At 45.6% G+C, this 17586-nt stretch overlaps 1 protein-coding gene across 1 annotated transcript; it reads left to right on the forward strand.

The window, feature by feature from the left end:
- Positions 1 to 547: 547 nt before the first annotated feature.
- TOMM5 (translocase of outer mitochondrial membrane 5) lies at positions 548 to 2582 on the forward strand. The gene is made up of 2 exons (XM_039544768.1): positions 548 to 841; positions 1997 to 2582. The coding sequence occupies exons 1-2, from the start codon at positions 721 to 723 to the stop codon at positions 2029 to 2031; spliced, it is 156 nt and encodes a 51-aa protein (XP_039400702.1). The 5' UTR covers positions 548 to 720; the 3' UTR covers positions 2032 to 2582.
- Positions 2583 to 17586: the final 15004 nt, after the last annotated feature.

Consider the following 17586-nt stretch of genomic DNA (forward strand, 5'->3'; position numbering starts at 1 on the left):
GTAGCTTCATTTTATATCGGCTTACAGGGCGGGAGCGGGGGGGCACCACCATTTTGGGCCCCACCAAAAATTATACAAACCTGCCGCCTATGTCTGCAGGTTTAGATCGGCAGCACTTCGGTGGCAGCTGTACCGCGCCGCTTCATTCATCAGCGGCAATTCGGCGGCAGGTCCTTCCCACCGAGCGGGACTGAGGGACCCGCCGCTGAATTGCTGCCGAAGAGCCGGACGTGCCGCCCCTTCCCCTTGGCCGCCCCAAGCACCAGCTTGCTGCACTGGTGCCTGGGGCCGGCCCTGCATTTGGATGAAGGGTGGTTTACTTTAGTTGAGCTTAAACCAACTCATGGAACCAATTCAGGCTGGAAATGAGGCCTGTCACTGAGGGTAACTAGCCCAGGGAACCATGTACTACGGCTCAGGCTGGATTCTCCTGCCCCACCCCACAGATGAGGGCAGCCGGCTTCAGTGCGGCTAACGCGCATGCTCCACGATGGCTAAGGGGAGCAACGCCTGCGGAACAGAGGGGCCGCCACGCCGCTCCGTAGTCACATGACTCGCTCCCTTTCTGTCGTACTCCCCTGTGCACATGCGCAGAGTGGCGGTTGTGACGGCGCGTGTCCCTGCTGAGGAGCCGTAGCGCGGGCTGGGCCAGAAGGCGGAGCGGGGCAGCAGCGCCCGCCACAGTCCCGGCCGCGGAGCCCGAGCAGCTTGGCCGCCGCCATGTTCCGGATCGAGGGGCTGGGGCCCAAGGTGGACCCGGAGGAGCTGAAGCGGAAGATGCGGCAGGATGTTTTCAGCTCGGTCCGCACCTTCCTCATCTACGTGGCGCTGCTGCGGATCAGTGAGTGACGGGCGGGGCGCGCGCGCTGGCCCTTCCCCTTCCCCTGCTCCGCGGCCTCGCCACGAGCCGCCCGCCCCACGTGGGCGCGCGCGCTGCTCCCCGCCCCCCGGTGACCCGGCCGGCGCTCGGGGCGCGCGCAGCCGGCGGGAGCTGCGATCCCCCGGGCTCGCCGTGGCGGGCTGGGGCTGGGCTGGGCTGGGGCTGGCTCGGGCGGGGCTGGGCTGCTGGCCTCCCCTCGCCGGTCGCAGGGCAGACACCCCGCGGCCAGCCGCGCCCTGTCGCCTGCAACCGGCTGTGCCCCCCGCCCCCTTGCAAAAACTGCACGCGGCCTCGTGCGGCCCGACCCCCGCCCGGGGCTCGCGTGTCTGGAGCGAAAAGCCTCGTCGCCTTTGCAGCTCCGGTGGAAAGTCTGGAAGCCCGAAGGGATTCAATCGATCTCCCCGAGGTTGCGCTGTGCTAAGGGGGTCGGAGCCGGTCCCTGCAGCGGTTCCAACCCAGGCCTGGGTCTGCTCAGGGTCGTTCTCAGGGGTCTCTCTACCCCACAGCTCTCGCAATCCGCTTGCGAGGGGTTGACTTTCTCCTGGTGCATCTCTTTGGCTTTCAGGCCTCCGAGTAGCGTCTTAAATCCTGTGTTTTCTAGCCGCAGTTCTGCTTCAAAGTAAACATTTCACTTGGCTGGTTAAAATGTGAAGTTAGAAGCAGTGCGTGTAACACTGAACTTGTACTTCGGTAGGTCCTCAAGCCATTAACGCAGGGGTAGGCAACCTATGGCACGCGTGCCAAATGCGGCCCGTGAAATGATTTTCAGTGGCACTCACACTGCCCAGGTCTGGGGTAGGGGGGACGCTCTGCATTTTAATTTAATTTTAAATGAAGCTTCTTAAACATTTTAAAAACCTTATTTACTTTATATACAACAATAGTTTAGTTATATAATTATAGACTTAGAGAAAGAGACCTTCTAAAAACATTAAAATGTATGACTGGCACACGAAACCTTAAATTAGAGCGAATAAAAGACTTGGCACACCGCTTCTGGAAGGTTGCCAACCCCTGCGTTAAGGTATAGGCAGAGCAAATTGTACGCCTAAAACAACTTCTAATTCTGTTTAATTGGACTAAAAATCTATATCTTGGTTGTATGTTCTTTTTCAGCTCCATACATCTTAAAGAAATTGGATAGTATATGAATACAGAAGAGCTGCAAAGACTGGATACATGGAAACACAAAAAGGATTGTGGCTGCTTTTCTCTGTTAATAAACAAGGTGCAAAAGGCAGACTTCACATACTGAATGGATCTAAAAATTTCATTTAAGCATATTTGACTTTGTGAGAGCAATGGCCTAGCTGGAAGTATGGAAAATGGTTATCGTCCTTGTGATTGACTTCAAGTCATGCAATGCTCCCATGTGGCGGCATATATTTCTGTTTGTGCTGGTACAGCCCTTGTCCTGTGTCCAGAAATTCCATCATACTCCATTTTTGTAAGAAGTATTAAGTGCAAACAGATTTTTGTTCTGGAGCTACCTCTAAAATACCACAGTGCTATGGCTGTCAATCTTACTGAACCTGTCTGTGTGAAAAATGAAGTTGTTTGGATCCCTAAAATCCATCTAGGAAGCTATTAACTTGAATCCAGTTAATTGATTAATTTTGTTGTTGAAATAAAATGGAATAACAAGTCTGTGATTTCAGGCACTGTTCTATTGCTTTATTTTTTAATAAAATCAGTTACCATAGAAGGCTCCTGGGATCTTTTTACTTCCATCCCCTCAACGTCTTCTTTTCTAAAAATGTTTCTCATGTATGGAGTTAGGGGGCGGGGTAGGTGAGGTCCGTGGGGAGATTGGGAAAAACAGAGATAATGGCAAAAATGAGGAAGGGGATAGTAAATGCCGTGCTCCTACCTTTTAAGTAGGAGACTGTTCATGCCCTGAAAAGTTTACAGTCGAAATAGATAAGACAGATAAAAGGTAGATGGGGAAATAGTGGCACAAAGAAGGGAAGTCACCCAGACAGTGAGTGGCAGAGCTGGGGTTAGAACTCACGTCACCTGTGCTCCAGTCTAGTGCTCTGTTCATTAGAGCAGGCAGCCTGTGGTCTGAGTTTTGCTTTCCTCAAATGTATTTTGTTGTTCCAAATTATTCAGTAAAGCTTACGCATGCCATTTGCTCATCTCTGGCCGTGACATACCTTCTCCATCACCATGATACCTGATGCTTCCTAGTCTTCCGCACGTTCCTAAAACCAAACCGCCTGCCCGCCCGTCTAGTGGGAGTTCCTTGCTGTTGGGTCTTTTTCTTGCAAAGAAAATAAATTGCTAAATCCTAGGAGGCTAGAAGGAAGAAAATGTAGCTTAGCAAATTGGTTTTCCTTGGGCATTTCCTTGCAGCAGGGAGACTTCTTCCAAGTCTAGCCTCACGTGGGTTCCTGCAATGGGGCCAGATTATCAACAGCCACGTTATACCATCTGTTAGCTCACAATGCTGAGTTGAGCTGCCACTGGACCCAGAAAGGTGAGTCAGGAATTTGACTCAGTGTCCTGAGACCTACTGAGCCAGGTTTTTATGAAAATCCCACTAGAGTCTAAATACATTTGAAAATCTGACCATGTTGGCCTCTTAGAGCGAAGTCCCTGCACAACCATGTCCTGCTATCTGGGTAATTATAGGCCTATTAACCTAATAGCAATTCTGGGTGAAACAATGGAAAAGCTGATATAGATTCAATTGATAACTAAAGGATAGAAATATTGTTAATGCCTGTCAACATAATTTTATGGAAAATGGGACTTGTCAGACAAACCTGATTTCATTCTTTGATATTATGAGTTTGGTTGATACAGGTAACTATAGATATAACACAGATTATGGTAAAATGAGTTTGAAGTGTAGGAGATTCTGATTAAAATTAGTGCTATACCATATCAAAGCACATGTTATATGGATGAAGAACTGGCTAGCTGACTGATCTCAACAAGTAGTCGTCAGTGGGGTCACAAACTGGGTGCGCCTAGTGGGGTTCGGCAGGAATCAGTATGAGGCCCAACACTTCAGCATGATCTCAAAGTAAATAAAATCCCTGCTGATACAATTTGCAGATGACACAGAGTAGGAGAGTGATAAATGATGAGGCCAGGGCAGTCAGACAGCCAAATGCAAAGTTAGAGATCTAGCAGTAAGGGATACAGGCCATCCGTATAGAATGGGGGACTGCCCTGGAAAGCAGCGACTCAGAGAAAGTTTAGGTTGTAAGGGGGTTGTGGCAAAAAAGGCTGATCTGCCTCCTTGGATGTGATGCAGGAGAGTGGTGAGTAGGAAGGTGATTTTTACCTCTGTGTACAGCATTGGTGAGGCTGTTGCGGGAATACTGGGTACAGGTCTGGTGTGTGCATTTTAAAAAGGAAGCTGAAGAATTGGAAAGGATGCAGAGAAGAGCCACAACAATAATTTGGGGCTGGAGACAATGCTGGCGGCAGGACCCACAAACATCACGGTCAATGTCCTCTGGGCTGGTGGGAGAGAATCTTCCATCGCAACTGGCCACTGGCTGAAGGAATGCGGACACATCCGTGGGTTCAGACTGCACAGGCACATCTGTGTAGCTCCCTCCTGGAGCACTCTGATCCCCTAGCATGGTACAGTCTATTTTCTCCTCCTCCCTCCCCTGTGACTGTCACACCAGGGCCATTCTTCCTGTTCCTGGCCTGATGGCCTGTGTCAGGCCCTAGATTACTGGTCAAAGAGCGAAACTGGATTCTCAGTGCACAGTGCCTCCACCTAGTGGAGGAGTGAATAACAATGTGGCACTCCTATGACCTCTAGAACAGAGGTTCTCAAACTGGGGGTCAGGTCTCCTCAGGGTCACAAGGTTATTACCTGGGGGTTCGTGAGCTGTCAGCATCCAACCCAAACCCTGCTTTGCTTCCAGCATTTATAATGGTGTTAAATATATTAAAATGTTTTTAATTTATTGGGGGGGGGGGGTCGCACTCAGAGGCTTGCTATGTGAAAGGGGCCACCAGTACAAAAGTTTGAGAACCACTGCTCTAGAACATCACAAATCAAGAGCAATGAAGGGCGAACTGCATTTTAAAAGGAACTAACACACAAGGCTGAAGTCATTTTCCTTGTCCCAGTTCCTTATTCACAGACCAAACATTGGAAAGAAGTAATTAGTTTAAGACATTTTTTAGAAATGTCACCAGAATAAGCATGGTTGATTTGTTACAATTTTATTACTAATTTGTTATTTAAATGAACACTCTGTAAGAGCAAAATTCTTCTTGGGTCAAAATTCTTCTTGACACAGCCCTGTGGCCTCTCCCCTATTCTGAAATAGCTGCGAGGTGTCATTTCCTGACCTGAAGCTTTTTTTGCATAAAATAGTGGCCCACGTCCCTCTCCCCCTTTCCCCACCAAACACACGCACACACACACTTGTTTTTATTTTGCAAATTATCCTGGAATAAGGAAGTGGGGTTTCAACCCCCATAAATGACAAAACACTTCTTGGGTCACCCCCAGGTTACAAGTCCTTTTAAGCGGTAAACCATTCTGAAGATCACCCCGACGATGGAGTCTTTTGCTGGGGAAAGGAGTGGGGTTGTGATTGGAAAAGCACCATTTTATTGTGAACAGCCAGGGCTGGTCAAACATTACCCGTGGAAACAATTTTTTTGACCAAAAAAATAGTATTTTGACTAAAAAATGTTAATGAAAAGTGTTTGCTTTCCACAGAAAATGTTGATGACTTGTCCAAAAACTTAATGCCTGCAAACAGAAATTCAGTTGACAATTTGGAGATGGTACCATCATCCTTCTTGGGAACTGTAGTTTGGACTAGGGTTGCCAATCATCCAGGATTGTCCTAAAGCAGTGGTTCTCAAACTTTTGTACTGGTGACCCCTTTCACATAGCAAGCCTCTGAGTGCGACCCTGCCCCCCTTATAAATTAAAAAAACCTTTAAAATATATTAGACACTATTATAAATGTTGGCTGCAAAGCGGGGTTTGGAGTGGAGGCTGACAGCTTGCAACCCCCCATGTAATAACCTCGTGACCCCCTGAGGGGTCCCGACCCCCAGTTTGAAAACCCCTGTCCTAAAGTCTCCAAGAATTAAAGATTAATCTTTAATTAAAGATTATGTCATGTGAGGAGACCTCCAGGAGTATGTCCAACCAAAACTGACAACCCTAGTTTGGATGCAGGGTGGCCCAATTCTCTACGTGCTGGGCTCCTAAGCCAGACTACTTCTCCCATGGTGCCCCATGGCCATGTGACTCATCATACACTATCATGGCTCAGGAAGAGCATTCCGGCGCATTGTAGCTGTGAAGCCTAGGGGACAAAGTTAAAAATAACTGCCATTCTGATGTCATCACTTGACTCCAGTAGCCAGAACCCCAGGCACACGCCTGTGTTGCCTGTACCTAATTCCGCCTGCCTGGCTGCTGCTTGCAATGTTCTCTAGTTCTAACCAATCTAGTTCACCTTTATGCTGCTCTCCTGTTTCTTCTTCGCTGCACGTGGTCCTGCCCGACTCCTAGTTCTCTGCAGTTTGAAAAGGTGAGAGAAAAGCTGCGAAAAGATGTAAGCACTGTGACACCTTGGCTCCAACCAGCCTTAACGATCACCACAGGCTGACACCAACACACGCCTAGTCCCAGATTTTCCTCCAGAAGATTTTCCTGTAATGCCCAGCCCCCTCCCAGACAGTATGAATATAAAATAAAAAAATAAAATAATTGGAGATATACCAAGCTCCTAGAACTGGAAGGGACCCTGAAAGGTCATAGAGTCCAGCCCCCTGCCTTCACTAGCAGGAACAAGTACTGATTTTGCCCTAAATGGCTCCCCTCAAGGATTGAACTTACAACCCTGGGTTTAGCAGGCCAATACTCAAACCACTGAGCGATCCCTCTTCCCTGCAGATATTAAGTACCTTATTCCTTTAAGGGAATAATATGCCAGGTGGTTCTTTTAAATAGCGTTACTCAGACACTCCAGTTTAAACACACTGGAATTGATAAAACAGTAAACCAATGTTATTAACGACAAAGAGAGATTTTAAGCGAGTACAAGCCAGGAGGCATAAAATAAAAAATGGTTAAAAGAAAACGAAAGATAAAACACTTACTTGTGCCTAACTTAACAAACTGTATTAGATTCAAGCAAAATTCCTCACCGCCTATTTCCAGCAAGGTTACTAAACAAATTCTTCAGGTCAGGAGCCCCCACCCCGACTCCAGCATCTGCTTTCCTTTGTCTTCCTAGGTGTGATGCCAGTGATGGAGAGAGAGATGGGTGGTCAGCACATCACTGAAAAACTCGAAGACGGAGGATACTGTCACTGCAGCTGAATTGATCTATGCCTGTCATGGGGTGAAGCATCGATACCATTGTTTGTCACTGAACTGTGGCCAGGGCTGCTGGACCTGGGGTGCTGGGAATGCAGCAGCACCCCCTGTCTTGAAGTGGTAATAATGAAATTCATGGTTTCCGCTTTCAGTACCCCACTATAAAAACGTCCCTCACTGTGGCAGCAAACTCTGAGTGTGCTGCATTCAGATTCCTCATTGGCAAGCAAGCTAAAGCTGGCAACAACAAAAATAGAAAGTCTGGTGGAAAATGCAGTAGGGCCATTCTCTGTGGAAAGTGCTGTTGAAAAACTGAAGGCAAGACATTCTTCATTTGCTGTTGCTACAGATGCTTCAAATTAAGGAAACTAATTTTTTTCCCATTTGTCTGCTTGTTTTTCTTTTTATGTTGAAAGTGGCGTGAACAATGTCCTTTTGGATTTTTCGGAGGAGCCAGATGAATCATCTGAATCTGTTACAAAATGTATAATTGATGCTGTGAATAACTTTGGTTTGGCTTTGAAAGAAGTAATTGCATATGGACCAGAGAACGCATCAGTGAATTATGGTAAGAACTGCTCTGTTTTTGTTAAATTGAAAGCAATACATACAGAGATAATACAGGCTAATTGTAATGGCAATGACCTGCACAACACAGCGCAAATTTTCATGAAAGCACTCAGCTTTGATGTGGGAGGTTTGGTTTTAAAAGTTCTTAATGGGTTTTCATGCAGTGCAAAAAAGTCAGGTGCCTCAAGTCCTGTTTGGATTTTGCGCATCAAAATATTTCAGAGTGCTTCTGCATGTCCCCCACCTGCTGATTAAGCCTCTTTCATGCAATTGAAAGGCTTCTGCTGAACTGGGAGGCCATCACATTGTATTTGTTGCAGTCTTGAGAATCAGACTGCTACAATCCAGTGTGGAGATTGATCCGAGATCAGAAGCACAAGTTAAGTGACATGTTGACACTCCCCCAAGAGCTACGTGTATAATGGTCCCTTCTGATCTTGAATTCTATGATTCTATGATTCTATGATTCTATTTTGTATGTTTGGTCACGGCCATCTCTCAGAAGCCCGTCTGTATTCTTGAAACGGATGCTACGAATACCACACAACTTTATGGTGTTACGTCAGAAGTCAGCTGATTGGCAGGAAAAATGTTGAGTTCTTTGGTTAGCATGTGAACAGAGCTTTACCGCGCCTGCCCAGGGAAGCTCAACAAAAGTTCAAAATTGAAGGCGAGGCTGTTTAGAAGAGTGGCCTCTCTGGAGAAATGGTTTTCTTTTGAGAATTCTTCCTCTAATTCGTTTTTCTGGCCTGAGCCTTAACAAGACACCTTCATTTCATGAGATGATGAAGCTGAGTGCGGATGGAGATGCTTTGTATAAGGAGTTCTGTCTATTACCCATTGCTATAATGGAAGATAAAAGTCTCATTGGACCTGCTCAGACACGGTTTACATTTTTCAGGGTGGTTCAAGCCCCAGATTTCTTAAAAAATAATTCAATTTTTTTTTCTGGAACATCCTTCTCCAAAGACTTTTTTTTTCTAGAGAATCTCAGCTGAAAAGGTTTTCCAAGAAGGGGACTGACAGTGTAAAACAGAGGGACAAACACCCAGAGGCACCCCTCCTCCTTCTCTTTCTGACAGTCAATTCACTGCACAAGAAGGGACAAAGGAAGCAGCCGCTAAATTGAAGAAGGGGTCCTGGCCTAAGAAGTTTATTTAGTAAGACTGCTGAGAGGATGTGGTGAGAACAACTTTGCTCAAATTTCATAGTGTCATATCATAGAATATCAGGTTTTGGAAGGGACCTCTAGAGGTCATCTAGTCCAACCCCCTTCTCAAAGCAGGACCAATCCCTAGATAGATTTTTGCCCCAGATCCCTAAATGGCCCCCTCAAGGATTGAACTCACAATCCTGGGTTTAGCAAGCCAATGCTTGAATCACTGAGGTATCCCTCCCCCAAGCTGCAGGTCTCACCCTCTGGCAAGATGCAGGATTTGTTGTGTCTAAACCATCCAAAACAGATGCTATCCAACCTTCTTTTGAAAACCTTCCACAAAGGAGCTTCCACAACCTCCCTAAGCGTCTGTTCCATTGTCCTACTGTTCTTGCAGTTCCCAAGTTTTTCATCTAAATCTGCTATGCTGTAGTTTGAACCCATTGCCTCTTGTCCTGTCCTCTGTGGCAGGAGAAAACAACTTTTCTCCATCTTTTTTATGGCAGCTTTTCAAGTACTTGAAGACCACTATCATGTCCACCTTTAATCGCCTCTTTTCCGAACTAAACATACCCAGTTCCTTCAGCCTTTGCTCATCAGGCTGCATTCCATCTCACTGATCCTTTGTTGCTTGCTTCTGGATCCTTTCCAGTTTCCCTACATCTTTTCTATACATTGGTGACCAAATAGGAGACGGTACTAACCAGCACCGAGTAGAGCGGTACTATCACCTCCTGTGACTTGCATGCTATGCCTCTGTTAATGCAACCTAATGTTGCATTTGCTTTGTTTGCAACAGCATCAGATTGCTGACTCATGTTGAGGGTGCAATGATTCACAAGAAATCAGCATAAGATGGCATAAACAAAGTGCTGTAAACGTACTCTTCAGTAAAGTTATACGGGTATAGTTACAGTGAAAAAAAAATATTGTCCTCTGTTGACAAGGGCTTAATCCAATCAGGGAAACTTGGCTTTTGCAGATGGCTGCAGCCTTGAAAGATTCTGTTAGCCTGGATGCTCAGCCCAGGTGAATCTTGCTTTACTCGAGAGGGTTTTACTTCTCAAGAGCTATATTATGAAGTTGTTATGGGAATCTCTGTAAACAAAGAGATTTCAGTTCTTATGGGACCTTACATAAAAAATAATATCTTTTTTATACTCTTGAGTTTTTTCTGCTCTTCCCCCTCATGGTATTTGATTTTAAATCCACAGTTCGTCCACCTCAGGTGCTGTGGGACAGGTACAATTGTCTGAAAAAGGTAAATGGGAGGGGAGGGGTGAAAGACATCTCGCTGTCCAGTTACAGAAAACGTGTATTGCCTAAGGGAATCTCCTGATTCAGCAAGCTTCATGTAGGCCATTATTTAGGTGATGGAAGTTTGTGCCTCTCTTCAAGACATGGTAACCTGAATCTTCAAAGCAGCTCTTTGTTGCTACCATGGAAATGGAAGATGCTGTGGTACCACTTAAAGATCCAACGAAAGCTTATGAACATTAGTGAAGCGCACAGGCTCTGGTTGGTTCCTGTGGGCACACTCTGTTGATTGTCCATGGATCCTCAAACGGGGGCAAAGTATGTCCCAAGAAGGAGGGCACCCTTGCAATAATGAAATCTTTAGCCTCTTGGAACAGTCAGTGCATCCTGACTTGTACATAACTAAGCTCATATGCTGCCCAATCTCAGTTTTGTTTGGACATCACAAAATATTGTTGCACTTTTTTACAGCTTCTGTCACGTGGACGTGGTGCTACTTGGATTTGCCTCCCTTCGTGATGAGAAACGTCCCTTTGAAAGGTGACCCAATAGGCTGTTTATCTTCACACAAAGGAATTCATGTGGCACTGCCAGGAATTTGTATCTGAAACCCTAGAAAAGCTGCACAGAAGACAGAATGAGAAATGTACCCATTTCCTCAAGCAGGGAAACAAGCAAGTTTCTCTTGAATCCTGGGAGTACTGCACAAGCCATCTTATCACTGCTGGGGCCACTTAGATGAGAGGCGTGGAGAGTTAGGGGAATGTTGACCTAAGGGTTTTGAAAGACCTTTGTGTCACAGCTAATCAATTCCGAAGCAGTGGAAGAATTTCAGAGCAAATATGAAGAATTCCATGTATTGTGACGTCAAACCCTTCAGACACATCTGTGAAGACTATTCTCAGGACAGAGTCCCAAACCACGCAGACGAATTTAACTTTAAAAAGGCTACAGCAGCAACTGACAATACTCTAGGAAGCATGAACAAGGTCATAGAGGGGTAGATGGCTTGGAAAGAAATGCCAGTGTACACAGTGGTCCTTTTAAAAAGTGATATATGCAGTGCTACATCCTTTACAAATTTCATCAGGTTTATTTTGGACTAAGAAATTAAACACTAGAGAGCAATTTTTAACCCCAAGAAAGTCAGCAGCAGAGCTACAAGGTCTGGTGTTTTTTTAATTAGTTGAGAGCATCAAATGAAGCAGTGACTTTCAGTTTCCCCCTCCTTGTGAAAGGTGTGGGAAAAGGTAACTGTTACTCAATTCATTAGACTTCTCTTACAAGAATTTGCAAAATCTTGGGTGATTGTTTTTCTCTGTTCACAATCCTCTACATTCACAGCGAGATGTTGATAGCTCCAAAATGCATGCTATGCAACTTCTGATCCTGGCAGCCCCCCAAATGGCCATTGGAGACAAGGAGGCTGCCAATAAAGCAAACTAATTGTCCATGTTCCCCAAAAGAAAGTGTGGCAGGTCTGTAGAAGAAAGGCGTGGGCAATACGATTATAATGTTAACTCTGCACCAGGTCTAGTTTTTACACTACACAGAGAGCAAAGCCTTCTGTTTGACCACTCGAAGAGAAGTGATCCAGTGTGGGACATTTCAGAAATTCGAGCAATGGACTTGCGAGGTTTTTGAGATTGACACTTTTGAAACGCTCTATCCCCAGAATCAGAGACTATTTATTAAACACGGAGAACAAGTGAATGGAGATTCACATCAGCTCTAGAATCAGAGAAAATTGTCAATGAGAGAAGTGATTTATTTTTTAAATCACTGCACTCTGGAAAATGGTTTTGATGAAAGGTTACAATGAACTCTGCCGGAAACAGAACAAGCAGATTTCTGTGTCTCCAAGTTACATATACCAAACTATTGTAAGTGGGTCGTGCAAATATTTTGTACAAATTCCTTGAGTGCAACGTGACCCTCAGTAAGGACATTCTGATGGTTCCATCTATCATCAATGTTTGGGCCTAAGGAGCAACCCAGGGCCTTGCTATAAGCTAATGTTCAGAACCAGAGCGAGGGAATCATGGTTGATTCTATCAAACAGCTGGAAAGGGTGAAATAAAATGGTGACATGACATCCCCTTGGCAACTGCATGTGCTTAACTGATTGATGCACCATTTGTTATTACCACCTGGAAGATATTTTTATGTGAAGCTGTGAGCTAGCAAAAGTTCATATGACTGGAGTCTATACGGTTTTAAATGTCCATTGTTACTTCTGAACAAGAATGCACAATCAAGCCAACATGCTCAAACATGAATAAGAATAAATGTAGTTGCCATAAAACTGCCACTGTAAGGAAAGGAAGCAAACCCCCTTGTCCTCAGTCATATGCATATGGAACTCCCCAAATCAATTTTGATTTTGTAGGAGAGGAGCAGTTACTAGGACAGTACTTACTGACCAGTTAAGACTGCAGTAGGTGGACCACGTGTCCAGAAGCCTCATGGTAGCTTTACATTAGGAGACTATAAGTTTTTTTCTACTGCTGCAGAAGTTGGTAGAATACGGCTTGCTTGCCGTTAGACTCCCAATATGACATTTACCCATTCTGTATTCATTAAAAGGAAGCTTGCCTTTTAAAAACAAATATCTGACTGAAATTTCAACTGTCAGTTAACTTCTCCCACTTAGTAGACAGTTCTAATACAGGACAGATATCCAGTTAGTGCAAGAAACCTAAACTAACAAACTGCGCGGTGAGCACCAAAATAGGAAAGACTCCCTTTGTATTGGATTTGGTTGTTGTATGGCCAATAGGTTCATTTTATCATTCATTTATTATATGTTGTGTGATGTTATTAACTCAAGTGCTATGTCATATATAATCATTGTATGCTAAAGAGATGTAAGTTGTAGGATCATAGAAGTGTACGATTGATAAATAGTTAGAAGGGATAAGTACGCATTAGGTATCTAAGCAAAGCAGGGCTGAAACACAAGGCCTACAGGCTGAGGCCTGTAAGATGTCAGCTTAGCCATACTAGGCCATAGGCTTAAGAAATGCTTGACATAAGTGACCGAAGACTGACCCTACGCCACAAAATCATGAGAAAGATGAGCCAATAGATGATGCTATGAAAAATTGACCACAATGTATGGTTCAAAATCACCAGATACCCTCCTGTAATAATTTTCTCACACGTGGCCTGATTCACAGACTTTAAGGTCAGAAGGGACCGCCGTGATCATCTAGTCTGACCTCCTGTACATTGCAGGCCACAGAACTTCAGTCAAAACCTCCACAGTGTCTCTGCCAATCTGACCCGGGAGAAAAGTCCTTCCTGACCCCAAATATGACGGTCAGTTAGACCCTGAGCATGTGGACAAGACCCGCCAGGCAGACACCTGAGGAAGAATTCTTTGTGGTAACTCAGAGCCCTCCCCATCTAGTGACCTATCTCCAGCAGTTGGGGATTTTTGCTACTGGCAGTCGCCGATGGGCCACATGCAATTGTAGGCAGTCTCATTATTCCGTCCATAACCTTATCAAGCTCAGTCTTGAAGCCAGTTAGGCTTTTTGTCTTGCAGGGTACATGTTGTGCTTAGACGCTAATGAGAATAAAAGGAACTACAAGCAACATCTGAAAAATGTGGCACCCCAATATTCTTCGGGGGGGGGCACAATACGGATAAGGAAAAAGAGCACTGACACCTTTATGCACATGCGCAGAGTGTTAGGTATAGTCAGAATCACATGATAAAAGAGGGCTCCCAGATTGGGTAAAATGAGTTCCTTAGGGGAAAACTCCAGTGGGAACCATCCCTCTACTGATGATCCATTGGCAAGGCAGCCATCAGACCTTTAGAATATCGTTAAGGATGCGAGTATGACTGTATTTGTAATGTGTGCACAGGTCTTGATAGGATTTCTGTATACGTGGGTAATCCTAACCTTAATTGTAACTTTAATAAAACATGTAAAACAGACTAGACCTTGTACTTGTGACTGTACATGTGGTCACTATCCTTGGTCTTCATGAGTTCCTAGAGGCTCTAAATCTGAAGCCAGTGACTTTCACTGGGTTGAGCTTGAAACTGTGGCCACCAGAGCCGAACCCACGGTGGTGTAACGGAGCATCACTAAACTCACTTTAAATCAAATTGTTAGGTGCAAGAAGTATAAACTGTTTAGTATGTTCAATTAGTTGTTTAATAAGGTATTTATGAAGCAATGTTAAGTAAATCACTGGCTTTAAAATAAGATCCAATATGGAGTATGAGCTATTGACCCTTGGACTCCATCTCTGAGAGGGGACTTGTTTACCATTAAGACACAGGCTCAAACCAGTCAAAACCAGTTTTTCCCACCAAAACCAGCCCTCAGCGTTCCATCTCCTCAGAACTTTTCCTGCCACAAAAGTGATATAAGGACGTGTTCAGGGCCTGCGCAGGGCTGTCCACCCCAGCGACAGCCCGTACACGGTCGGGTCTTCACAGTGCTCCAGAGCCAGAGAGTGAAGAACACCATCGGTCCCGCAGTGAGATTGAGGAACAGGAGGCCTGTCACCACCATTCCTGCCACATCTTACCATTTTACCTGTGCAGGGTCCTGCATTCCTGGTGTCCACCATCCCAGAGGGCCTCCCTGCCAGTGACGAAATCCAACAGTCGTCTGGACTCCCCAGGGCTCCTCCTCAAAGGCTCTAAATCAGCTGGAGAGTGGAAGGTCCTGGGCATCGCCCCTGTACGTGGTATCCACTGCACCTGAACAGTAGGAAAAGGTTTCTGTGCTGGGGCATCATTTATTGTTTTCCAGTTTCCAAGGGAGGGTTTATGGGCCTGAGCTTTAAGCTCCCAAAGCCAGTCACTGTTTCATTGTATTCATTAAGTTTGCATTTTCCCCCATTCCTCCCAGTTTTCTGTACCTTTACCCTGAATACACTTACCTTTGTTTGTGCCAAATCACCTTGTCTCCTCTTTATTTTATTTACACTCACAAGGAGGAAGGCTAAATCCACTGGTGATAGATACAGGAGGGAGTCGAGTTTGCATCTTCTGAGACAAGGGGCTTTCCTTTCCTATTTCTCCTCTACCATTTTTAAAGTTTTCCTTTGAAGCGTTGCCTTATTCCCCTTGAGGTAACAAAATAAAAAGCTACTGTTGGAACAAACCTGTTTTTTTAATCTTATAATGAACCTGGAGTGCTTCCAGCAGCGCATGCAGGGTCCATTGTGACCACTTGTGACTCCATTGTGAAAAGATTTGCAAACACCATTTCAGAATCACCAGTTTTTGAAGATGCCAGCTCTATCGTTCAGTTGCCATCTTTACCATATAAATGTTTTGGCAACACGACCCCAGGTGTGCTGCTGGCCACAGCCTGTTTCCACAGGTGTGTCGCCCCAACGCTTTGTTGAGAGACGCCATGTCATGTGAGCAGTATGAGCTCAGGCCACTGGTGGATTCAGCCACCATAGAACAACAGTGATTACATCGTGTGCACCAGTCGTTCTGACATTAAAGTCCTTGGAGCTGAATGTCACTGCCAGGTTGCTGAGGAAACACCAGCCTCTAGTTTGAGATGATTTTCTTGGTGATAATAAAAAGATGTGAGCAATTTCGGCTATGCAGCTTTTTATCATGTCTCCTTACCCTCGGGGGCTCGAGAGTGAAATTTGATTCTCATTGGTCTCAGCTATGTTGGTGCCATCATCAGAAGACTATGGGCTATGATCTGGTGACTCAGCATTTAAAGGCCTAATTCTATATTTGATAAGGATTTATTTTACATATGAGCATTCATCATTATAAGGGCATCTCTGAGACTGCACCACAAGTCACCATTAGGAGCTAGTGCTCAGAACTTCAGTGTAGTTCAATATTCATGGATAAGGCCAGAAGGGACCATTAGATCATTAAGTCTGACCTCCTGTATGACACGCAAAAGAATTTCACCCAGTTACCCCAGTATAGAGCCCTATAGTGCATTTAATCAAAGCAGATCTTCCAGAAAGGCATCTGGTGTTGAGAGTTGTTAAAGAGATGGAGAATCCTCTACTTCCCTTGGGAGTTTGCTCCAGTGATTAACCAACCTCCCTGTTAAAAATGTGTGCCTGATTTTCTAATTGGAATTTGCTTGTTTTCAGCTGCTTCTTATGTCTTTCACTGCTAGATTAAAGACCCCTGTAACATCTGGTATTTTCTCCCCAGGAAGGTAAGTATACACTGCAATTAAGACACCTCTCAATCTTTTTGAAATGCTAAACAGGTTGAGCTCTTTGAGTCTCTCACTGTAAGGCATTTTCGTCAGCCCTCCTTAAATCATTTTTGCGGCTCTTTTGTGCAGCCGTTTCAATGTTTCAACATCCTGTTTAAAACGTGGACCAGAACTGGATGTACTGGATTCCAGTATCACTCTCACCAATATTGTAAGATCCCCTCCCCGCTCCTGCTCACTGCTCCCCTGTTTCGACCTCCAAGGATTGCATTAGCCCTTTTTGCCACAACATTGCCCTGGGAGTTCATGTCTGGTTGCTTGTTCAGTGTGACCTTCAAATCCTTTTCAAAACCACTGCTTTCCAGGATACATCCCTTGTCATTCAGCTGTGTTAAAACAAATTTTGTTTCTCTGAATGGGTCCAGTTTGCCAAGCAAACCAGATTGCTCTGTATGGCCGCCCTGCCATTATTCAGCACTCTGCCAATTTTTGGTTCATCCATATGTGATGGGTTGGACCCCCCTTCTGGGAGGCCACCTGATGTACTGGGATTTCACTGAGCCTCCCCTGCTCAATCAGCCTGAGCTCCCTCTCCCTGCTTTGCTGAATTAGGTTTTCCAGCCTCTTGCAGCGCATACAGGGGCGGCTCCAGGCCCCAGCACGCCAAGCGCGTGCTTGGGGCGGCATGCTGCGGGGGGCACTCTGCCGGTCACCAGGAGGGCGGCAGGCGGCTCCGGTGGACTTCCCACAGGCGTGCCTGCGGAGGGTCCGCTGGTCCCGTGGCTTTGGTGGAGCATCCGCAGGCATGCCTGCGGGAGGTCCACCGGAGCCGCGGGACCGGCGACTGGCAGAGCGCCCCCTGCGGCGTGCCACCGTGCTTGGTGTGGCAAAATTGCTAGAGCCGCCCCTGAGCGCATACACACACAGGTAGGGCCACACCCCGCTACAGCCACAGACTGAAGTCAGCTCTGTGTGATAGGACTCCCCCAGGACTGCCATGTTCACCCCTTTTGGGAGATAAACCCAGAATAATACTATCTTGCACTGTGTAGACAAATCTGCACAGCGCAAGCTCATAAGAATCCGCCCTCTTCCTCAATGTGAGGAGAGATGTGCACACTTCTTGCCCCCCCCAGTTAGAAATTGCATAAACTGGGTTTTATTATAAACAAGAAATAAGTTTATTAACTACCAAAGATGGATTTTAAGTAAATATAAGAGC

The sequence above is a fragment of the Mauremys reevesii genome, linkage group 6, assembly GCF_016161935.1.
Source record: "Mauremys reevesii isolate NIE-2019 linkage group 6, ASM1616193v1, whole genome shotgun sequence".
NCBI classification, from domain to species: Eukaryota; Metazoa; Chordata; order Testudines; family Geoemydidae; genus Mauremys; species Mauremys reevesii.

What these genes read in the sequence shown, in the direction of transcription:
- TOMM5 (XM_039544768.1), top strand. Translation starts at nt 721, where the DNA reads ATGTTCCGGATCGAGGGGCTGGGGCCCAAGGTGGACCCGGAGGAGCTG. An exon ending in CGTGGCGCTGCTGCGGATCA is followed by an intron (nt 842 to 1,996) that starts GTGAGTGACGGG and finishes GTTCTTTTTCAG; the next exon opens with CTCCATACATCTTAAAGAAA.